This window comes from Anopheles marshallii, chromosome 3 (assembly GCF_943734725.1).
Source record: "Anopheles marshallii chromosome 3, idAnoMarsDA_429_01, whole genome shotgun sequence".
In the NCBI taxonomy this organism is placed as follows: domain Eukaryota; kingdom Metazoa; phylum Arthropoda; class Insecta; order Diptera; family Culicidae; genus Anopheles; species Anopheles marshallii.
Genome location: NC_071327.1, coordinates 64381997 through 64407874, shown reverse-complemented (window position 1 = coordinate 64407874; position 25878 = coordinate 64381997). Strand labels below are relative to the sequence as shown.

At 45.6% G+C, this 25878-nt stretch overlaps 1 protein-coding gene across 1 annotated transcript in view; it reads right to left on the bottom strand.

Moving 5' to 3' along the window:
- Positions 1-22777, bottom strand: part of LOC128716411 (high affinity cAMP-specific and IBMX-insensitive 3',5'-cyclic phosphodiesterase 8) — an 86414-nt gene extending 63637 nt beyond the window's left edge. The window contains exons 1-2 of the mRNA XM_053811331.1: positions 22367-22777; positions 21471-21570 (exon numbers count right to left, since the gene is read on the bottom strand). Of these exons, the coding sequence (XP_053667306.1) occupies positions 21471-21570; positions 22367-22777 (511 nt within the window). The remainder of the gene's footprint in view (positions 1-21470; positions 21571-22366) is intronic.
- Positions 22778-25878: the final 3101 nt, after the last annotated feature.

The window sequence follows — 25878 nt, the reverse complement described above, 5'->3', positions numbered from 1 at the left end:
CCCCACTGACCCATTTCTCGCACCATAACCCACCAGTTCAATCTGGTGCCGCTCGTCATCCTCAGTGGCCGTCGTTGGCAAATCGCCATCACCGTTCGATGTACTGCCGGTAATAATAATCATGTTTCCAGCTCTCTATCGCGCTATCACAACACAGCAAGTCGTAATGCCGAGTTGTATCGGCCGGTAGGTAGCGTGTTTGAGTGTGTTTTTTTTTTTTTGCTTCTATTCTACCGTCCTCCGTCGGGGTTGAAGTCGGAAGAGCGGTCAGAACTACTGCACTACACAGTTTTGCTTTTTTTTTTGCTGTCAAACAACTACAACCCCTTGCGGGCACTTCTGGTTTTTGGGACAAAACACGGTACGAAATCGTTTCCTGCTTGTTCGAATGTCGATATTACGCTTGTACCGGTGCCTTTCGGGGCAGCAGCATCGCGTTAGATCTTTGATTTTGAGATCCCCACCCGACTGACCTACCCCCCCTTCACAACATGCTCCGCAATCTGCACCGAAACAACAACCAAAAAATACACAAACACTCGCATCACTTTCGTACGGAACGAGTAGACGCACGAAAACACGCACGTTATCTTGTTGCCGGTGTTTGGGGAAGAAAATTTATTTCCCATCCATCCTCACACCCCGCCACACCCAGGTTTTTGGGGCTGCGGACTGATTGGCATACGGTTCCAGGAAGTGGACACAATATTCGATCACAGGGTTTGATAAACAATTACGTTGATTGCACTGTCACAGGGGTACGGGCACGGAATACCGCAGGAACATCTTACTACCACTGCCACACGGATGGACGCATTCGGTCACCTGTCACGACAGAATATATTTCAAGGATATATGTTACTTAACTGTATAGGAATTCACCCACAAAAAAAAACACATAAATTTGCCATCACTCAGACACGCAAGTCTGCCGAAGTGGTCGAAATAAAACTAATTCCACTCAACAGCAACAATTACCGCAAAACCGATCGATGGCTCGCAGCCAGCTCTTCGACGGGGATTGCGCGGTTAGCGCCACACAGTTTACATTACCGCACTGCACTTCGCATGCCGGGCGACCCCCAAAGTGCTTCCCCCCTGTTGGTTGGATATAATCGATTGAGAAGCTATCACGGAAAACGTGCTTCATTATCTATCAAACGATAGATAGGGATACGGCGATTGGCCAATGGAGCACTCATTGGGGGATTATCGAGTGTGGCAAGGATCGTCCCCATGTTTCGATCCAACCGGCAGCAACCGAAAACACTGTTACAGGCTCGTGATGTAACCCACCAGCGGCTCGACCGTCGCACACGTGTTACGACCAGGGGACGCCTTCGTGAAAGGACCTTTGGGATCGCCACCCATACAGGATCGCGTAATTTATGGGCGCTGGGCCACCGGGTTGTGGGGATGGGAAAAAAAGGTATATTTATATTGGAAACCTAATTGACGGTAGATAACACACATATGCAGCAGTGCGCATTAGCGCACTATCAGCCCGGCGGTCGAATGCCGGCAGGCAATCAACTATAGTGCTAGTGCGTCGTTCGCTTTCGCTCGCCTGGCGTATGATCCCTACGGGCGTATGCTGCATTGAGGGGTGAGAAAAAAAAAACATTGCAAATCCTATCATACCACCACACGGTACTACACTCTGGCGGCTAACCGGCACGGTACGGCTTTACGACCAAGCGCACCGTATTGCATCCCAAACTGTTAACCGCCGAGCAAACTAGTTTGGTTTTTTTTTTCGAGCGAGAGCTCGGTTAGGCAGACTAGGACACACTCTTCACCGCCGGCACAGGGGTTTGGACTTTGAACAACGACGGTGCTGCCCGCACATACACCAGGGACAAACGAACAGTGACTTGGACTTGGCTCTACCCACACGATGTTGTTGTTGTTTTTTTCTTTTCCACCCCTTTTCAAGCGGTAAAGTCGGAAGCTATTACGCCACACATTACACTAGCGCTGGTTGTGTCTTGCAGCAGCAGTTGGTAGTACACTTTTTAGCACCTTCGCTTGAACTATGCTTTACTATACAGCGCAACAGCGCCAGCTAGGGCTATTGCAGCTACAACTCTGTTATTGATTTGTTATTTTATTCGTCTGCACTAATAACTCCACCACAACAATGCACTACCAATGCGTATTTACCGGAAGCACGGTACGGTACCCATTTGTACCCTCACATCATCGCGATCGTGATCCTCACGGTGCAGCACGCGGTAAAAAAGCACCCCAAAAAAAAAAGAACCACGCAAAACGGAATGAATGCAGGGCCACACACTCGAACACTCACTCGCGAGAGCAGAGGCGAAACGAGAATGACTGCGAACTGCGCGTTATGACAGTTGTTTGGCTGTGACGAGACTGAGCAGCAGGCACCGCTCGACCAGACCGACCAGACCGATCCGACCGAGACTGACTGGCTGACACAATCATCAACACCAGCAGGCCCCAAAAGGCGAAGCGCGCCGAGAAACCGCGAGCCGTGCGTCGACTTCGCGTACGCAAAGAACTTGCACCCAACCCCCTTGACGGTGGGCAGCCGATTGTGGCTGTAGGGTGAGCGCGTCAGAGTGAGAGAGCGCGCGCATGTATATGTGTGTGTGTCTGTGGGGGGATGAAGCGGAAAGGGGTACCATCGGCAGTAGGCCGAAATGAAAACGAAAACCGAACGGATGATGTGGTAGAGCAACCAAACGAAAAAAAAAAAAACCAAACCGAAAACAACCCCAACAGGCGATGCAGAAGCCACAGCGAAAATGTTATAAAATATGACCTCCCTTAAACGGTGCTGGGTTTGGGGACGGTCTACAACTAGCACCGTAGTTTGTTCTTGTGGGTTTTAACGAAGGACTTAGACACTTTTCTACGTCTGGTAGGGTTCAGTGTAAGTGTGCGCAGTCCGTGCTCTATCGTAAAGGCAGAACGGTGGTAGACTAGTAGCCTTCTTGTTGCTGAAACGTGATGGAAAAGGGGATGCTAATGAATTCTTCTCTGATAAATTTTACTTAGTAGATCATCGTAATGAAATCACACGTAAAGGTCGGCAGTGTAAAAAAAATAATACATTACAAGTTACATAACTTCAGGCGTTTTATCAAGCCTAAATCTATGCAAACCGCAGTACAAAATGGGCAGTTTCTTTAAGTTCCGTGCATAAACCCTTTTTTTTTGTTAACACTAGATACTTATCAATCGGTGTAGTACATTCCCCGAGCTTGTTAGTAGCCTTACCAACCACCCTGCTGGTGGTAGTAGTCACGCGTAACCCCCTTAGTGTTGGTGTCGATAGTGACGCCGATCATGCTGCTGGTTCGGGCCCGTCATCTACGTCACGCGGCACACGTACCGGCAGGGTGTGTTGGAGTGTTGCGGGTTGTTTGGTCGTTCCTCTACTCGTCAATCGATTCGCGTTCACGACTGAACGCGGTTCCATTTCTAGCGGCCCGTAGCAACTCCCTTCTCGCTTCCTCTCTTCAAAAGGGGTTCCTTTCTAAAAACCATTTTCAACACCAACACCAACGATAGAACACACCCTGCACACAAAGGGGGTGTGTGGGGCAGCCTGTTGGGGGGAAGGTTGAAACAAGGGGCAAATAGGAAACCGAAAACAATCATCACAACTATCTGCAAGCTGTTGGGCTAGGTTTTTAGCGCTTTTTTTCATTGCGGTGTCGCCAGCAGAAGAATAATTATCGAAAACAAATCGCTGACAATGCACACTGCGGACGCTGACGGGCTGTACTTTGCCCTTGCACTTGCAGCGGCCGCATGATGGTTGTCAGCTGGTTTTGATGTTGTTTTTGTTGTTGGTTTTTGCACAAACATTTGCCTGACTTCAGCATTCCTTGGACGTTGTCCCGATCGGATGACACGCAGAAACGCGTGTTATCTGTCACCGTGCAGGGCGTGAAATGAAACGTGCGCGAAAATGATCCCGTACGCCCGCGACGTTGGCAACTATGTGCCAGCAGTTGGCGCGCTGTTGTGTTGACTAGGTGTAAGACTAATTTTTCAGCAAACGAGCGCTATGGCAGTGAGCGATTGAGCAGGCTCATAAATCATTCCAAAGAAATTATTGCAATGAAAAGGAACAAGAAAAAGGCAGAGACTTTCATCTGAAGCACGATTAAGTAACTTAATCCTCTCCACTGGTCGAAATGCAAATTTTAATAAACAAAATTCACACATGATCATTACAGTCAAACACATTAATAAAACTGTTAGCGAGATTAAAAAAAAAAACCACAACCTCTCCTTCAACTGTCCAATGCGACCAGGTGATCCAATCGAACCCAATCCAATTGACAGCTTTTAATAGGCAAAAATCAAAATCTGCCCATACAAAAAGGGACCATCGGGGTGTTTTGTTCGCCAAAGTGGAAAGTTTAGTTTTCGATCGTTTGTTTTCTTATTAGTATGCCTTTAATTTAACGCCAACCTTGGCGCAACCGCCGCGCCGTATTATGATCCATGTGCAGCGCGATCAGATAGACGTATTTGGTGAGCTTGCAACATATGAGCACAAATTCAAAAGGGAACCGGCTTTCGGTGCTGGAGGAGTGACGGTTTTTGTTGTTGTTGTTGTTGTTTCTTCTTTGCTGCTCAAGCACAAGCGATTAAGATAAAACTTGCCCCTTAATTGATTTGTTCGGTACCACCTTTAAACGATCGTGTGTTAGTGTGTGTGTGTGTGTATATATGAACAGTAAAAAACGAAAGGAAACACCCCGAGGGGGAAATAGTTTACAGATAAGCTGGGGCTGTAGTGAAGCAGTGCAAAGAAGGGATGAAGTTGGGACATGTTAAAGATAGGCAAAACTAGGGGGTGCATAATTTTTTTTCCACTCTATTTTATGATTTGACGACCACTGAAGATACCATGGGTAGATGTAATTGTGAGCGCGATACCACTCCAAAACAGCGCCTGATGCTACGTGCGTAAATGCAACAAATAAAACAAGACATTATGCGCAATATGGGTTAGATTGGTTTTGGACTTCTTTTTGACACTCAGTCGGTATCCCACCTTCAGCCAACCTTACTGAGTAACCGGCTGTGCGAACAAAGTAACATTTTATTGCACATAATTAATAACCGCAGTGCGCATTAATTATCAGATCAATTAAATTGCATGTAAACAACTTACTTTGGAGCATCGGCGATTGTAAACAGATGACAATAAAAGACAAAAATCGACCAATAATTGCTTGACAAATATCAAATTAAATAGTAACCTCCTCGTGTCTTCAGAATTCATACTGAAACAAAAAAGAATACTATCACTAGCTGCCGAATACAACAAAAAAATATTTTTGTTCGGAACGATAGTTAAGCTACGACCATAAGCTACGACCTACGTTGGGTGATCAGAAAAGAAAAGAACACAAAATAAAACTGCCTCAACAAGGTCTCTCTCGCCCCGTTTGGGAGTGGGAGCAATTGAAAGGTTGCGAACGGGGCGTACCTTCGTCCCTAAAGCCTATAATAATATCGATAATAATGTATTCAAAATCGATAAGCGACTCACCCGTTTTGAAACGTCGGTGCACTCGTACGGGTGGGGAAAACAATAACAAACCCACCCCCAAAAACCACCCTCATCGCAAGGTGTGAGCGAACCAGCCGACGACAAGCCGATAAACGCTTTTTTTTTTTGAAGCCTTTTCGGGTTAATGCTTTCATGCCCGGTGGGTGTGCGAGTGAAGCGGGCAAAAGAAAACCAGGAAGGCACAACTATCGCCTCCGCCGGGGTTGATAGCCCTATTAACATGATTATGCATCGGGAGCTAGCTCGGCTGTACTTTGTGGCGAGAATGAATTATGGAACGGTGCCGGTATCAATAGCGGACATCGATATCATGAACCGTCCTCATTTTTTGTGGAGGTTATTTAATGTGAGGCGAAAGAACATTTGTACGCAGGAAGACAGAAACCGCCATTAAAGCTTAATTAGGAAGTGTTTAAAATCAAACATGAACTTTTATTTGCTTTAATAATCCCACCCCCCGCCGCTTTTATCGAAAGTGAATGATATTTACCTTCGCGTGACCTCTGCCAACGCGCCAACAGGATGTCATTTGTCTGCTTGCACCACCTTCGATGCGTTCGGTGGGTTGTATATTAAAAAAAATCTTAATAAAATTATACGGTACACTAGGCGGTTTGTGTCCTACCGGCCTGGTAGGGTCTGATGCTTATCGATTTGATTGATTTTATAATAGCTCCTTGTCTATCAGAAGTGGCCACTTGTCGTGGCTGTACAGGGCACAGAAACACAGGCCTCTAGCGTTTAATCATCTGAATTTTACGCCCAAACTAAAGAGGTTCTCATCTGACTTTCAATCACAGCTCCAGCCACGGTGCAGCTGTTTCCCTTGCCAAGCAGGTGGAAAATTTCATCCGAAAAAGTAGGTTGTGATGTGTGTTTTTTTTTCTACCTCCATCCCTTAAGACATAACAGCCATCGGGACACCCTAGCGGAGGGTTGGTGTGTGGGGTTATTGATTTTCATTTGCATGAATTTATGAGTGACATTAATGCCGTCTAGCCGGGTTAGTTACAATCTTTATCCGATCGCTTTTTGCTACCGAATCGTTACCGACAAAATCGGAGAACTTATTAAATATTGCACCTAATGAAGTCAACGTTTGCTACGCTTTCGAACCTGATCGAACACTCGTTATGGTGGTGCGGTTTTTGGTGCGCACGTCTACGATCGACCTTACGCGGTACGCAGCATACAAAGCATGAACACACACACACACACACACACACACGTACACGGTGGTATGAAATTAAATTCAAACAGACAGTCCAAACGCACCCCGACGCGATGAAGCGACGGGCGACCACGATGCAGCCCTTTATGCCCGTTTTTGGAGGCGCGCCCGTGTGTGAACGTCTTTCCACGGTCGGGGTGCACGCGCCACGGGTTCGTGCGCGCGCTTATAAAGTGGCGTGTGAATGCCTTTTTGCGCCACCCAACCCCGAAGGGAAAAGAACCGAAAACACTAATATGGACAGTGGCGCGCCTGTCGCTGGCTGGGATCTCCGTGTCCCCGGCTATGGACACATCCGGTGCGTCCCCATCGGGGAAGAAAAGAGGCAGCAGCAGAAATGCTCCACCAAAGCCGGGACACAGGACTGCGACCTAGCGGTATTGGTTCCAGTTTTTTATGCTACATCTTTCTACCCCATTCGTACCCGCCGGGACGATGTGGTCAATAATTATTATGTAATTGCCCCGGCCCGGCGCAGATCATGCGCCCGACCGCCGGGAGATGTCGGAAGCGAGTGGCGAAGTGGCGAACGGATCAGGTTTCAATGTTGTCGACACGGCCACAGTGGTAATTGATGCCCCCGGTAGGTGGTCGTAATAATATGCGGAGCTAAGTAAATATAAAATAATTAGCGATATAGTTTTCAATACTACGTCAATCGATACTGGGCATCGAAAGGGAAGAGCGGAACCAAAGCATATTGATGTTTTTTTCAATGCATTTTATGCACTCATTAAAACCACAGTGCATTTGTGTATCTTTTCCGAACTTAAATCCATAGTTACTGCGAATAACTCAGAGATATTCGAGGTCAAGTAATAAAGTTGAAGCTATTTATGGTTCAATTGCAAGTTGTACTGGAGTACGATCAAGTAGGCTTGGAATCTTTACAGCTTTTCCAAACTTTTGCAACATAAAATTGCTTCTGTGCAGAGTTTTCCGTGCTCACGCACATGCAACGCTCTCCGACAAAAATGGTGGCAATGGAGCAATGTACAAAATCTAACTCTTCTTAATAAAGAATTCTTATGAAAATTGGGAGCGATTCCACATATTCTTTAATACATTTCAGTTCAATATGAAAATAACTCAATAATGATTTCAATCTATTTACAATTGAGCTCTTACACCCCAACATTACAACGGTCTCTTGATCATGCGAGGAGAGCTGATGATCTCCGACCTCGACCTTTGGTGGATCAAATGCAAGTTGAACTGAAGTATGATCAAGTAGGCTTGGAATCTTTCCAGCTTTCCCAAACTTTTGCAACATAAAATTGCTTCTGTGCAGAGTTTTCCGTGCTCACGCACATGCAACGCTCTCCGACAAAAATGGTGGCAATGGAGCAATGTACAAAATCTAACTCTTCTTAACCAAGAATTCTTATGAAAATTGGGAGCGATTCCACATATTATTTAATACATTTCAGTTCAATATGAAAATAATTTAATAATGATAATGACAGGACCATCATCAGCAAGTCTTAAATTTCCAATCAAACCCTCCTTGAATGTATTTACTCATAGTCATTTAAGTCCGTCCTGAGTATGAGAAATAACCCTCAATGTGAATTGATTCCGTTGATGAAAGCTTTGAAAGCTGGCACTAGCCATCGAACTGCTCCAATCGGGCTGTCTGATGGGATTAGCGTAATCACAACTTGGATCTCGAATCTAGTAAGATTCAAGCACTAAATAGATAAGCTGCAGCATAGAGTTCGACAGGTAAATAGTATAATGATAACAACTAAGCCAAAACTAATAACCGCGCACACGTGTGTTTCAGCTGATATGTTGAATTAGTGCTGCATTTGTTTGCTTCTCGTCCAACAGATGATACCAAAATAACCTACGCAACATTGATGCAGAAACGCAATCCCGCACCAGCACGCATCAAGCATTAATTATACTGCAAATCCATCCATTATCTCTAAATTGTAAATAAATCCCCAACAAAGGAACGTGTCCGGCTCGTGTGCCGGTTTTTGGGGGATGATTTGATTACCGTTAGCGGCGGCTAACCACTTGCTAATTGACCACAGCCGAGCTTGGTCACCGTTGCACGGACAGCATCGAGATGACGTGCAACAACACGCGCGAAAAAAAAACACACACAACCATCGTACCATCGAGTGTGAACCACCGTAACGGACTAACCAAAAACATCAAACGGTAGATATGTGAGCCACCGGCTAGCAACAGAGAGCGATGGTTTTGCCGAACGAAACGCCGAGCTGCGACGGTGAACGGTTATGATTTGCGCTCGATAATTAAGCGGCCTAATTAGCCGTCCCGGGGTTCGGGAAGCAACGCTACGATTAAATCAAATTCGCACCAAAACCATTTTAATGAACCATGTCGATCCAGTGCGATCGGTCGGTTTTTTTTTTTGGGAGTATTGGATAGGGACACAGGGAACGCAGGTAACGAGAGTGGGCATAATTTTCATGTAATTGAAACATTTTTCACCCAGCATCCCTGCGTGGGTTCGGAGGTTAATCACTCTAGTGCAGGATATTGGATACCTCTTTAGCATGGACTGGAATGGAAGTTATTATTGGTCGCGGCAAAGCTCATTACTGGTCGTTGGGCTAAACAATTATTAATGGTGGGGCGTTTATTGATATTACAAAGCAAGCGGGAAGTGATGTACAATTATTTTACCATTGATGGTGTTTTATGGCTCATTAAAAAGCATCACACTAATAATAGAAATCCACCGCACAATTTTTGATCGAACAAATAACGAGCCGCGATTGAGATTACATTCGCTGGAAAGCGTTCCCGAATAAACCTTCAAATGGATGCCTTCACCAAGGTAACTGTAATGCAATCCCTGTTTTTTTGTTTGTTAAATATCTCCTCCCATAATGGAATTAAAATACCAATCTGACTTAAAATACACATTGTTCTCCGATTACGATCAGCAAACTACACCCAATTGTGTGGACCGGAGATTCGAGAGAATAAAAAAAAAACCAGTGCTGAATTACTTCACCACGGCCACAGGTGGTTGGCGCGCACAAGGGGGAAATTGAATCCATTTTATGCAACCGTACCGATGCAGCCGGTGGTGCATTAAACACACACACACACACACGCACCATCGACACCGCGCGAAACCAATAATGCAAGTGCTGGGGCCACACATTCACATTCCCCGGCACGGAAGCCGATCCGTTTCGGTTTTTTTTGGGGGGTTAGCGAATACCCCCAATTCCAAGGGGGGGCCACGCGGGAAGAGTTATGATCGATAATGAATTTGACCTTTCTTATTTCTTTGAATCGGTGCAGCAAAAGCATCGAAATGGGAGTGGTACAAGCAGGCGAAAAGAAAAAAAATTGCATCGCTGATTCCATTACAGTTGCTACATAAATTGTACCCCTTTGGGTCCACCCCGTGTCCATGCCGGGGTCTTTTCCTTCGGGCCCTTGGCGAGCGAAACAAACGCGTGCAATTATACACACACACACACGCACACATTTTTACTCCCGGGTGACGTTTAACATGAGCAATTTATGTTGCATTATGGTGGCACATTCGACGCATCCGCCCGCGGATTGTGACCGGACGGATCACGAACAATGGCCCGCCGAACCGCCGTCCGTATGGTGTTGTAATTAAGCCAGAAAAGGTGTGGAGTAGGCGGGAAGGGCGAAAGGGAGGGTAGGGAGCAAAAGAGATCGGAATGGTCCTTGGAGAGGCGTGTGTGCCTGATTTCCAGAGCCCCCGTATTATGAGCAGGTGACCTCCGCTGGTTGGATATCCACACCACCTGGACAGCTTATTAAACCCCAAATTGCCCCAAGCATGCCAGGGCGGTTTCGATTCCTTCCTTTTGGGGTCAAAGCGATTCCGTGAGGTTGGGAACCTGGTTGGGGTACACCGGGTTTGGGGAGCAAAGCAAAAAATCCACCCCACCGAAGGCGGAGTGTTTTGATTAAAAATTGTCACAAATTATCATCATCGGCACCGCACCAGGGGCTATTAATAGCCGGCTCGTTAAGGACCTCTCTCCGGTCGAGCGGTTCGATTTCTTATGGGAAGGTGTGAAATAATCATGCATAATGTGCCTGCAGCATCACCTTACGGTACCACCACTGGAAACCATACGGAGGTGGCCCCGAGGTAGCTGTCGAAGGCACCGATCAATATATTCCAAGCTCGTTTTGTTTCCTCGTTCGTTGCAGTGACGACCACCGGTGGGTGCCCTCCTGCAGTGGCGTTCATCATCGAGCTGTCAAGAAATTAATGCCCTCCAATCGATCGACCTCCAGACTTCGATTATCATAACGCACCGATCGGGTGGCGTCCTGCTCCCGTGTGTGTGTGTGTGTGCGAGCGTCACACTTTTAAATCTGGTCCAATGATATCCGCATAATCCGTGTGGATCAGGTTTGTACATGAGTAATGGAGCTGCCTTGAGCCGGCACGAATACCAATGTTCCTTAACGCACAGAAGAGCCAACACGAACCTGAGCCGCATGCGCAAAAACCTTACGCAAAATTATGCCAAACAGAGTGTACTGCAATGCCTCATTCGTCATCATTTTGCTGGTGAATATGATTGTCACATAACACGATGAGGAGGCCGTTGGACGATCGTTGAATCCTTCGGTACTGCGGTGCATACAGAATACACATTTTGGGGACATCTTGCAGTATCAAGCGGGATAAATTAACATTTGTCTTTTATATTGCGCAAAATTCCTTCTATTGGAGGCCTTCCTTTGGATGTCGTGATTTGCACCCCTAATGCATCGCTGCCTGCAAAAGTGACTCCCTTAAGAGATATTTATGATATCCAAGTTTGGAAAGTTTGTTTCAATGGCTTTGGCGTTACCATTCCCCACCAAAAAGGTGGCAGTATCAGATTTCAACAAGGTGGCAAGAGTTTCTGCAAAAGTTACGACAAACAAAGTGCTCCTTTCCAAATGACATTTGACACATGACCCTCGAAAAAACGGTGCAAGAAGCAAACAGTTTAACGACTGGTCACCACTTAGCGGACCAACGCACCGATGTGGCGGTACATGCACACATCGGGACTTTTCGCCCGCGGAGACACATTTGACCTTTCCGTAGTCGTTCAATTTCATTCACGCGGTTTTATGAGCTAAGAAAAACTTCATCGTCCACCCGCGTCCTCTACCGGTGCCCGACGGTGCGCCCGCTCATCCCGGACTGGATGCTGAAGTAGATGAAAACTAGTCATAGTACAGCTTCCACCAAATCAAACCAAAAAAAAAAAACACGCACTCACACTTGAACGTCTCAATCCGTTTCGCTCCGTATGCGCGTCATCTCCGCTTGGGAGAGCTGAAATTATAAAACTCCATTCATCAACTGTCACCCACACGGACGTACGCGCGCGCGATATCCACCGAACAGTGTTTCGGTTTTCTAAGGACCGGGCGGCGGTTAGAAAAAGGAAACCCCCACCGCTCAGCCGACCCCCGCACCGTGGTCAAGCAGGACGGTTTGCCGTTGGCATTAAATCAATTAAATTGGCACTCACTGACCGAGAAACCGCTAACGATCACGTTCTCTTGCTTTGCCCGGCGGAGATGATGATGGTGTGCCGGGGGGGTGTTTTTTTTCTCCTTCGCTCAATTCGTTTCTTAAATCAACAGTTCTTTAATCATCTGGAAGCTGGTGAGTGAGGGGAGTGAAAACGTACCCAGGCCCGGCATACCCATGTCACACAGGATTTTAAATTGATTTCACCAATCGGCTCGTGGATGGAAAGAAATATTTGTTTGGGTGCCGTTTTGCTTTGATACGGATACGTCTCGCTCTTTCAGCGCAATGTAATTAATATTATGAAGGCAAAAGGGGAGCCCGATTAGCTTTAGGTACTTCTGTTGTTTGTATCAATTGAAACAATCAACCAAGATATGCTTCTAATACTGAAGGAAAGCTACAAGAACTGTCAAATTAGACAGATTATTAGATTTATTGAGCAAATAATTGGAGGTGACTCGATATCTTCAAAGTATAAACCTTATTGCACCCGGATTAGACGTATTCTTGAGATGGAGATGAGCGAACCTTTGAGATCGAAGCAAGTTTTTGATGTCTGGATTGGGTTGAAGTTGGATGAGAATGTGCATAGGACAGTATGATTTCTTCGAACTTTTTGATTCTAGGTCTAGAATATGCACGGGATGGTCTTAAACTCTTCGCACTTTCTGGATCCTCTTCAGGAAGAAGCTAATTATGGTTAGAACTTATTAACTTCTCGACTCTGATAGCTTTGGAACCATGTGAATTGAGAGAATGAATCCAGAGTCCAGAGTGTTTGAAAGATGCATAGATCCAACTAGACAATTTTTAGTTTAAATTGAATAGAGTCCAGTAATGGTTCCAAGTTTATAACCTAAACTCGAAAACTATACAAGGTGTAGTACCAAGCGCCTCCATTTTAAATATGGCCCTCTGTACCAATTGCAATGCAAATGTGAGAAAACCAAATTAATTCCCTCGTGCCAATCTTCTCCGCGCCATTGGAGCGCCACAAATCAACAACAAAACGTTACGGTGCTGCAACAATGTGTCCTTTCCACCAAATAGAAACATCAAAGCCGCGTTGATTTATCGCACCGATAAGATCCTTCACACCAATCCAGGCAATAAATAACGCACCGCACACTCATCACAAACGCTGCCCCCCCCAACACCTTGGGCAGGTTTAATTTTCATAAATTAATCTTCAATGCAAACTCGCACACCGCCGGCGGCACGCTTCGGCGGCAGATGACATCAGGCCGGTGGTGGGTGCACTCAGCCCATCGCTCACTTCCCGATGCGCGATTAAGCGATCATCCAGTGACTGGTGGGATGAATTATTTGCCAGCGTTTTGCACGCTACACACACTGCTTGTTCGGCGATCGAATGATCAACCATTGCCCACCCACGCACGCATTCGGACCGATGGTTTGTGGCCTAGACCTTGGTGCGTGAGGCAATAGCGTTCGTAGGCGTCGTTTCATAGCGATCGGGTCGAGATCGGGTCGCGCACGACGCCACACGTGCCAAAAGTGCAACCCGCCGACGCATGCAACCCTTTCGACTTTTTTTTTGCGACAACGGTGTGGGCGGTCGATCGTGTGCCGCTCGAGCCGGGTGACTTTATTGTTTGTAGGTGAATGTTATTGTGGAAGGTTCGGGATACTTTCCCTTTTGGGGACAGAAACACGATAAAGAGATATAAAGATGGAAACGGTTTGATAACCTTTTTTAAACGTTTATTATTCAAAATATAAATAGATTTCTGACTTACGACTCACTAAACTAGAGCTGGGTTGTGTTTCATAATGAACTGCATTTAGTTAAAAAAAACCTTAAACCCACTCAATCAACAACGTCATTCGCTCGTTTTGTACCATTTAAGGTGAAATATCACAGACCCGGATTGAAATCGTTTGTTCCAACACCCACGCACGAGTTGTGTGTCCCTTATTTACTATTTCGTTTGGCCACTCGGTTAGAGCTGCGCTGCATTTCAATCGCACAAACCAATCCATCTCAAAACCACATACTGCCCAGCCTCAGGTGCACATCACCGTAAAAGGACCATCCCATTGCACGCATTCAAATCGCATTTGCAATGCGTCAGCACGTGCACGTTTTCGCTCTTCCCACGCAACAAACAAAACAAAAAAAAAAGATAAATAAAACCCGCACGCGACCGGTCATTTGTATGCAGTTGCGTTCGATTTGGAGTTGTGTTTGTGTTCAGCCGCGGTTCGTGCATGCAGCACAAATTCAGTGCAAATCGACCGCTACAATGTTGTGACGCTGGTTGCCGTACGACGCTAGTGGCTGTTAAATCAATCTTATCAAAACATGTCCGGCCGGGACCGCCCGGGTTCGCCGTGGAACAGTAAAGAATGTAAAGTTCCAACGAAACAATGCGTTCTAATCACTTTTACGTCGGGTGTTTCTTGTTGTCTGACGTGAACGAACACATCGCTTCGTTAACTGGCATGGGCGTGAAAATTTATGTCCACAAAGGGATAAGGCAGCCAAGTCGATAAAGTAAAGTGAATTGAGGGGGAGTGCAGCTAGTTGAAGCTGGATTTCTTGACGCTTTGTACATTTAGTACATTTTACACTAAAACTACCGGAAGTGTCGTTATGACTTGTCCTGTTACTTCAATAGTTTTTGGAGGTTGGAAAACATTACAACCGACCTTTCCGATTTTACAGTTATTGCATATGTTTTATGTGTCTATTCTACAGTAAAAATTGTTAAAACTTAAGCAAACTCTCAACAGCTGTTTATTAAGAAATCACTAATAAAAAAGATAAGAAATTTCATTCATTTCTGGAAATTCTGGGATTTCATTTTTGGAAAAATTCTAGAAATTCTATAAAAAATAAATTCTAAGATTTCTAGTAGATAGATATTGATAGATATATAAATTAATTCCTAATCATATAAACTTGTATACGAACAATAACTAAGGAGCACTTTATTTGCATTATCGTAAAACAAGCATCGTTGCCAAACAAGCATAACCGGGCAAATAAATAACAATATAACAACTACCATAAATAGTACCGGTTACTTCCAAGAAACATAGCTCAGAAAATAAAACCTAGCATTAATGCCTCCCGCCTGGTGGCAGCCGGGATGAAAACAGCAAAAAAAAAATAAGGAACCCAAATGCACCCCGTCACCTTATCACATTTATTCTGGGTCCGTACGGTTTTGCTCATTCTACGCCATACCAAACTACTCCCGTATGTCGTTGTGCTTCGCTTTTCCCGGATGTGCCACCCGAGCCGGAGCGAATGAAAATAGAAAATTGATAAATTATGGCTTTTTGTCGCCCGTGACGGCGAACACACACACGCCAGGATGCACGCGATACCTTGCGCGCTACATTCTCAGCAGGAAACAGCAACCGTGAACGGTTTGCGAAAAATTGCGAGCAAAGAACATGGTGCAAACAACTGCTTGTGTGTAGGGCGAGCACAGCTAATCTTCACCATGCGGCGAGGCGGGTGATGATGCTGAGGAAAAAAGGGGTCCGAAGCTTCTCCACTGTCGGCGTACTTGCACGATCGATTGTACTTAATGGAAAGTGGTGCGCTACTATGTATGGCGCCCCCTTCTTTTTTTTTTGCCCGAACCGTTGCATGTCGTCCAGAGCAACGCGTCGTCCAGTGTACAGGTGAGTGGCGAGTAGTCAGAGCACCCGACCTATCCCCGTCTGTATGCACCATATATGTGACAAATACGCAAACGATTGTGGCCGGATAAAATAAATGCACTCTGCCACACATGAGTGCAGTGGTACTAAAAACACCATTTTAGTACACAATGCCAACATGCAGCAATTGCACGCGAAAAAAAAAAACCAAAACCCAACCATTTCCATCAATTAATTAACCTTCCTTTCGTCTGCCCTCATTAAAACTCCTCTCCGGGGGTTTCTGCACCTCCGCGGGCAGTCATAAAATGTGCCGGTTGTAAAATAATTGACATAAAAGCAGGATAACGATAATCCTGGCAGAAAATCGAATGCGTTCCGCCCAGGCGTCCGTGAATCAGTGTTGCCGCTTTATCGGTAACGGGTATCAATTCATCCCAATCTGAGCGAGGAGTGCGACATAAAAAAAAACCGGAAATACACAACTTTTGATGTCATTATTAACGTCCGAATTAAAAAGGGGTTTGTCACATAAAGACGTTATCAGAGGGTTTTAGGTGCTATCGGAAATTCAACCTTCAACTTGAGGGCACGGAGTGTTGGAGATGGACACCAGTCGAACGTAACCTTATTTTATTTTATTGATCGAGATTTCCCACGCGGTGTTATCGACAGTTTTTGCTAACTTTTATTAAAATTTCATGCCACCCTCTGCAGTGCACGGCTTAGCGCACTGGTGGGCCATAAAAATGGACGTAAATTTCGTGCAGATCCTTCGCCCGCTCGACATTGAAGGTTGTTGCATCGGATAACCTTTTCGGAGCGTAATAAAATAATCCACACCGAGGATTTATTCGGCGGCACGGCAGTGCAACTCCACTACACGGAGTGTTTACAAAAGAAAACCTTTGATTGAGCATGTGCACAGGAGCAAACTACTGCTAGTTGTAGGCAAAAAGATGAAGAATAGCAACAGTTTAATCTGTACGGCGAACCCCACTCCCCGCCCATACACCAGCACCAGCGGGAGGGTGGTCGTTGTAAATTGGAAAGGTATTGAGGTACCTTCTGGAGTTGTACAAGGGAACTCCTTTCCTTTGGCGTCGATTGCGCCATTGGCAAATTCATTATCACAATCACGAGCTCGAAAGCGCGGGAAACGTCCAATGGACCCCGGCCCCGGACCCGGTCTCCTTTTACTGCACACGAAGACAGAAGTAAATTATTCCATAAATGGACACGATCTTTATTTTATTGCACCGGTGCAGCGCCACGAGCGCCACCTTTTATCTCCGCTGCTTCCATCCAGCTCCAGCGTGGTGGTAAGATTTTATGCCCGTACCAGATTTTGGACATTCGAAGGTTTTTGCTTTACTGTTTTTTTTTTTAAGTTTATCCATGCTCACGCGCTGACATGTTTTAAGTGAGAGAAAAAAAAAAAGAAATCAACTGAGGAACCAGATGTTGAAGGTACTTCCTCTATTATTTACCACGAAATCCGAGGTCACCGAGATGACGTTAACTTTGGGCTTTTAAGATTTCGAGACTAGACATTAAAGCATACGTTGAGGGACTTTTAAAATGCATCGCTAAAGTTATGTAAGTTGTTCAACTAATCTGAAAACCACCCCAAACTTCCAAGTTTTGCTCCAATACAAATTAACTTTCAATCTTTTTTTCTTTCGTTTCGTAGCCCCCCCATTCCATCACGAACGTAAATGATCTTTTTTGAAGTAGCCCCAGGAAAGGTGGCACAACCTGTTAACCACAGGCAACACAAAGTTCCAGCTCCCGTGACATTAACCGGTTCTCAAATAGTCACAAATCATCGACCGACCGACCGACCTGGTCAGCGGTGCAAATACATCACCTATCACCGCGCCAGGTGCTGCCGGGGTGTGTCCGGTGCTTCGAGACACAAATTATGCGCCTAATCCGGGGGCCAAGCACGACCCCATGATGGACAGCTTGAGAAATCGAGCATGGTCAAAAACAAAAACAAAAAATGCATAAACACCGTCTCCAAAACCTCATCCCGTTCATTCATCACATCGCGCCTACGGTGAGGGTTCAGTCAGCAGTTTCAGTCCCGCTGCTGTCCCTGTGTGTAGGAGATTTTGGTTTTGTTTTGTAATTTCAAACTGCACAACTGTGCCAACTGGACGCACGGTTGGCACGGTGCCATGATGTGAAGTGAAGGATTCCACTCGACGGTTCGTCCCGTCCGTCACGCAACCGGTCCATATGAGCCGCTTCGATGATAAATGATGGCTCCACGAACGAAGCTTCTTGGAAGGAGCCGGCCAAGAAGCTGCCCTTATTGCGCTTGCCTTGGAACGCAAACCAGTGGCAGCGGTAGGCAAATGAGTAGCACAAGCATGATTTATTTATTTGACGTAACCGTTGCCCGGGCTGGACCGCGAGAAAGGGAAGGTGATGCTCATTTGCTAATCGCCGGTATCATAAGGCTGCGTGAGAGATCATTAATCTTGCATTAAATCGAATGTGTCTCGTTCCATGCGGATCAATCGGTGTTCTACTTTTTCGTAAAGGGTATACGTCTTAACTTCGACGGCTGGTTCATGTTCATTAAATGCCACATTTGTATAATTTCGCATGCCAGTTAACGCAACCTAATCTAATCAACCACCGATCACGGATGGTCTCAAGGGTTGAACGTACCGTGCCATTTAATTGAAACTTCAAACAACGCACATATGCACCAAGGAACTAAAGTTGATTCTAAAGTGATGAAACTCTTTGCTAATTATTCAATTACGCTTGTTTTAGTTCCCGTAGACAGATCTAGCTCAGGCATGCAAGTAGTCATCTCGCTAGAACAGTCGTGCGGCGCCATATCACCGTCCGTAAAATGAATGCAACCGCACCCTAACCGTCACAGATGTCACCATTGTTTTACAGCGCTAGATTGACAACGTCGCCGGCGGCTAGCTTTGGCTGGAATCACGGAAGCAAAAAGCCGTCCGTCAAATGAACGATGCCGTTTGCGAGGAAATAAAACCCCATCTAGAACACGACCCGCGGGAGGGTGGGAAAGAACGGGAGCGTTACATCAAGCGAGCGGACCGGTGACAGGAACAACGACATTGTGAAACGTCACAGTAAACATTGCACACAGTAAAAACACGGTCGGATGTAAGTAGCGCATCAACGTTGGCCGTAAGATAAGATTTCACGATCAAACGAACGAACGTGTAGTTATTACTGGTCGTATTGTTTTGATTGTCGCGCTGACGTCACGGCAAAGGAAGGTTAATTGTGTTCACTTTTTAGTAGTTACATAGAGGTGTGCCTTCGGGGAGAATGTCACCCCCAATTGCGTTCGGAGAGCAAAAGATAGTTAAAACAAAACTCTACTCTTTGAATTCCAAATGGTTGAAAATAATGAAATGGTTATGAAGATTGGCCGTATCTACTCGGGGGGGTTTGTAAGTGTCACAGCCTCAAAGTATGCAATTTGCACAGCAAATAATCTCTTATCTCCGTTAGCAACCACAATCGTTAACTCATCGCGAAATAAATATTAAATGAAAAGTTGCTTTGCATAAATTAGGAACAAAACAACTGATTACACGTCTCGTCACATCGCAGCAGGAGAAAATAGAGCCCTCACGGTGGCAATTTTGCTCATTTTTGCTTGAAATATTCCTCGGTTACCCACGCGTCACAATATCGCGAACCTGCACGCGTGCTTGCCTGCGTTCGCTTTGTTTGAGCGATCGTGACATTCGAACATCATCGTCATATAGCAGTTTGAACATGATTCAAAACAACTCAATTTTACGCACATTCTGCTACGATGTGCCAATTATCACAACATGAGCTGAAAAATCGCTGACAGATCCGAAAATTGAGTCACAGAGCAAACCATGGTAACCTTTACTCATGCCGTTTCTGGCAGGCACGGCTGCACAATCATTACAATGTACGATTTCATTTCTGTTACATGTCAAATCAATCCCACCCAGCTTCCAAACATTATTTTTCACTCGCTCAGCATGTTTAAAAAATTGCTTATTTCTGCTTAAATAAATAATCGACCCTCGGCGGTTGCCGTTCCGCAGAATAGATTCGATTTTCCACGTGTGCTGATGATCACCGTGCAGCGAACAAAAGCTCATCACCACCCTGCTGCTGGCCACTCCCCCTGCATGCTCATCTCATTAGCACCACTACTACTGGCGACTGGCATGTCGAATGTTTGTTTGGATGTGCGAATATCAATTTGTTCGACAGCTGCCCGCGAGTGCGGAATGAGATCGAGTTTGTCCTACCCACCGTCCCGCCTGGATGCCCCATCGGCCCCCCTGCAAGACCCAATGCAAGTCACTCTTAATTTCCCAAAAGGCTCCACAATCGCAACCTCGCCCGCGTCTGCCAGCCGGTTCGCTTCATCTCGCTTACCGAGCGCGTCACTTTTAATTAGCCATCCCCAATAGGGGCAGTGCGAGTGAACAGTGCTTCAGCGAGGCTCACTGCAGTAACGCTGCCTTCGCCACCACCGGGCGATGACGTTTACTGTCACGGCAAAGGGCGGGAAAGGCAAATGGCAAATTTAGCACAACAACTAAACCAACAACTCCCGCTATTTGCAACAAATCAGTAAATGCTTTGCTCACCGGGTGGATGTCGGATAAGGCAGAAACAGAGGGTAGAGTGTATGCAGTCAAACCTTAAATGTCGCACGGACGGATCTCTGTCAGTCAAATCGGATCGTAAAAAAAACACCAGAGTAACGGGGGACGGGAGTGGCTGCGGTTTCAGCTGGACCTGATCCGTCGGATCGGTGTACCAACCTAAAGACCGCGAGGGTGACATGTAATCAACACCTTTCCAGATTTGTTGATACAATCACACTCTTCACAGCGTGTAACCCGGGGTGTAACGCTTGGTGCCGTGATCAAATTGATAATGAAAGAGAATAAACAATTGTTCAATGGAGCTGGTAATCGTTTTAAAAGACTCCTGTTCCTTAGCAGAAAGAAAAATAATTTAAAGTATGCAAATAAAACGAATAAACTCGATGTTTTGAAAAAATACAATAATACGTTTAACAATAACGTTCAAAAGTTTTAAAATAATTCGCGTCGCTTTAACTTATATCTCAAAGGGTCATACAATTAAAAACTAAAGCTATAATTTTTTTTTTATTAATTGTTGAATAGTTGTTGAAAGTCATCACAAAATTTAAAAGAAAAGTGCTCTACATAAGTAATAAAAGCGAAAAATGTAACCACCATCCGCGTGTCTCACACAAATGTTAAACGCCTAAAGTTATGCAACGCGCATATCATACCCTATATTTGCGCTTCAATTGAACTGTTGCTTCAAAATAGGGGTGAGTTTTCACCAAAATTAAATAACCGCGATATGTTTTCCTCCTACAGACTGTTTAAAAGCATTCGCTTTCCTTGAAAAAAAAAAAACATTTGCACAATCCACAAAAACAGCAATTTACGTGACATATGCTAGCAAATGTAATTACTTACTTCCAGCGGTCGGTCTTCTAACGGTGGTGGAAACGACAGGAAAGCTTGTAATGTGCCCCGTGGCGGATATCGAAACGATCGAATCTTTTTTCGCACTTTCCTGAAAATAAAACCACAACAGCAAAAGAAAAGATAAAAAAATATGTCAAGGAAATGAGGTACAGTTGGATTATTCCCTAAAGGAATGCGATGGTTAAAAAGGTTTATTTCTAGTTGCAACGGTTTGTTTACGTGTTGTATCCTCCCCAGGGGAGATCCGTGAGGGAGGTTCACGTACAGTCGGAACACAAAATGTGATTACGGGTTTATTTGATCAGAGAATATTCCTCAACAAACATCACAATTGCTTTGCTGAATTCAATTCACCTGTTATAACGTTTATCCAAAATCGTTTTCTTCTTTTTTTTTCTGTGTTATTTTTATCTCTTCAAAGTATCCGCACTCAACACGCATGGAACGGGCGGCCCGTACTATCCTTTTTCAATTGAAAAAAAAACCTTCAAACCGGCTCAAGCTCGAACATGCCACGATCATTCCGACGCATCTGCTGTACCGGCAAGCAGATTGAATTTCTTATTTTGGTACCGGATCTTGACACTTCCATATCGCATGTCTCGACTGTTTTTTGATTGATTTCTCTCGATCTTCTTCAGGAATAAATATGATTTCAACAAGGAATTTCAAATTCAATTTCAAAACAGTCAAATTCGTGCTGTGTTTGAATGGGGAAAATGTTATTCTCTTACCATTCCCGTCTCACCATATGTGGTACAGGAACATTTAATAACGATTCAATTGGATTACGGTACACGCTAGTGATGTTTCGACCAAAATAAAGAGTATCCTTTTCAACGCTTAAGTACCGTGCAACAAGTGTTACCACCAGCGCTGCTTACCTTTTCCGTACCACCGTCCTTCGATGCTGCACCCGGGTAGGGCGCATTGACCATCGTCGGGTTGACCGGGCTGCTGTTGCTTAGCTTATTGTTGTTGGCGGCGGCATTGCTGCTGGTATCGTTGCTTCCATTGCCACTGGCCGCCACGTTGCCGACGTACAGGCCACTGTCCTTGCGCGACTGCTGATTGTTGCTTCCGTTCGAAAGGATGCTCGGTGTGCAACCCATAACGGTTTGCTCGTGCTGCCGGTGCTGCTGCTGCTGCTGCTGCTGGTACTTCCAGTTCTGGTTGCAATTTTCGTAATTTTCGCCGTAGTGGTCGTGGTTTTGGTTGCCACCGTCGCAATCCCGTCCCACCGTTGCTGCTGTGCGTGCTCCGTTCACGCCGCAGCAGTACCCGGTGAACCACATGCACCGCGCAACGACAGACGGACACAAACCCGGACCCTCCACAGACCCTCCTGTAGGGACGAAGCGCCAGGAAATCAACACTAAATGTCACCCGAATCGAATTGCACCAAACACCGTGCAGGAAATCTTCTAGGCTGCGGCCCACCTCAATACAGCACCACGGTGTGATTTGGCCGCGAAAAAAAATGACACACCAACAACCACTAGGCAACAACCTTCGACCGTGTGCCAGGCAAACAATTCAGGACATGTTGGCACATTAGGTTAGGGGTGCAGGAGTTGCCTCCAGGGACACAATTCGCATTTTCGTCACTCACTTTCACAATTTCCGCCCACTCACGCCAGCAGCCCTCCCGGACACGTGCGACCCATTGTGGCCTGATGCTTCGCAATGCTAGGAGAAATTCCGGTAAACATTTTGCCTCGCCGTTTTCTCAGCTGTCGCTGTAGCTGCCGCACTGGTAGACAGGGTAGAGCCCCAGCCTAATGAGGAGGAGAATCCAGCGCCCGGATGTCGCTCATCATTTATTCATTAACGCACACGAAACCAACGGGACCGGGCGGTTGTATAATGCCAGAAGGCGCTTGCGGGCCACACCAAGAACAAGGGGGACGAGCTGGCAAGGATAATGGGGCTGGTTATGCTTTTCTTAATATCTACCCGCTCGTCTAACGCTCACTTCATATTTCCCACCACCGGTTGCTCATTTATTCACGTTCACTTTCGCACATGCTCGTTTAGCTCGCCAACTGCAAACACGGGAACAGAACGCACTGATATCAATTATCACCTTCTTTACACGTCATTAATCTTTTCGTGTGTCTTTTTTTTCATATTTCACCATAAAATACGCTTATCCTTTCTTCCTTCCGCTTCACCGTGTCTGGCTGCTCGCACACCTTTTCCTTGCCCGATAATCGATTTTCTTCGGCTCTAACGAACCGCACCATCGAGGCCCAAGCTTAACAAAGCACGTGCGATCGAGCGTATGATGAGAGCTTCTTTAAAAGGATAATGAAACCCACGTTGTGGTAGCTCACCCTTGGATCGCTTCTTTTAACGAGCTAAAACATCCTTAAACTGTTGTTTATCTTCTCAGGGATGTAATCGCTCAACGCTAATCGCCCGACTCGAGAGGAAAAACGGGCCGTAGTCTATAAATGCTTTAAGATTTTAACAGAGATTTGCGAAAAGGAACCGATGAGTCAAAGCAGATATACAGTCTAAGAAAATACCTTTTTCCGAAAGGTACGGGAAAATACTCGGCTGGCTAACAATTCTGCTGCTATTTTTTTATACAACCGAGTTTTGCAAGGATGAACGTCTTATTTCGCATGGTAGGAACCAACCATCGGGAAAAGAGAATAGCGCAAAGAATTGAAACCTTTCTCCAAAAATTTTAGGTCAACGGCAACACAAAAAATGTTGTTTGCCTTCGTTGGAAAAAAAACAGTTGGAAACAGACAACTGAATTCAAAAGGACAACAATGTCAGAAAATGGTTGACAAGCACACAATAACAAAAGAAACGGTGACAATGGTCATCGGAAAACTGACGGCCGAGAGCATGGATTCGTTTTCTCATCGGTTCTGGCCTTACGATTTTCTTAAATCAATAAATCGCTCAATTGAATCGTCATTTGATGGATTTATGATTGTGATGGATGGTTGCACAGCAGTTTCTAGCTTCCTCCAGGATCTTCTTCAACCTTTTCTCGCTTTCAAAGACACATCCCACACTCACGCACACACACACGCAACCAGTCACGAAAGCCTCCAACGAATTTCCCACAGCACACTGAGATTCACGTTACCGCGACGATTGTTCGTACAGCACTGCATCGGGGCATTGTGGAATTCATCGTCAACACCCTGCCAGTTCTATTTCTCGATCGGCGTTTCGGCGACCACCAACAAGATCAGCCGGCGAGTTTCTAAGCATCTAGCGCGCCGCACTATAATTGCCTCCGATCCGAGCAGCTGACCCTGAACACTGTCGGTCTTGGATCGGGTGAACGTCGATCGGGTTGAGAACGATGTTGCCTACCCGGCGACACGCAGGAACGGGGAAGTGTTGCTGCGTGTTGTTCGCCTTTTCCTAGTCGGCTTCGACTTCCTTCGCAATCACAGCATCTCGTTCGTTACAAATCGCAGCGCAATCGATCTCGAGCACAAGCTGGCACAGGTGCTTCAGCACAATAACAAAAAAAAACACGGTGCAATATGGTGCACAATATCTGTGGCAACATTAGATTAACATTTGACCTGATGGGGAAAGAGATTCGCCATCTCTTGAATATCTGAAAGTACAAAGAAATAAGAAAAAAAATAGTAAATTGGTATATGAGGCGAAAATAAAATATTTAAAAAGTTAGTTAAATTAAATTTTCGACACTAATCAAACACCACAAATAAAGCATTCTTCAGCTTTTTCAGAATCAATTCCACACACGCGCTTCCAAAGCATCAATTTGCATATCCTCTTACAACGATTGCAACACAATTTTATCATAACGCCCATTTTCTCGACCGAGCAGTGTTAATAACTTGATTGGCGTGTTTTATTATTACGGCCCACTTCACATCCGCACTTAAACTGCATTCTATCGGCAGCGGTTCGTGCACGGCCCCAACACCCAGCATGCCGGTACAAATGCAACGTGCACACGCTGAATGCCACAGCGAGCCGCGGTGCCGCGTTTGCAGTTAATTAAAAACCATTCAATGGAAATTTTTTGTTGCCCCTCGCCTGGCGAACCGCGGCGATGGCTTTGGAAGCGATGCCAGGCAAAGTGCGTGATCGGAGATTCGCAGCTTCCCATGTCAAGGTTACCATGTGGACAGGGGGATGATAAGATAAGGGGGATTTTGGTTTTAGAATGAGCTGGAAAATGCGTGACTCGCACCGTGCTGGAATGGGAAAACTAACGTACAGTAAGAGAATGGTTTTGTGGTCAACTTCCATCGTAACTGCTTGGTTTGAGCCGTATTTGTCGTTGCCGTTGAATGTGTGGTGAGTTGTACTTAACGTTCATCAAACAAAATCAACAATTAATAATTTTGAGCGAGTATGGTTCAGATTGAATCTCGAAAGTGAAATA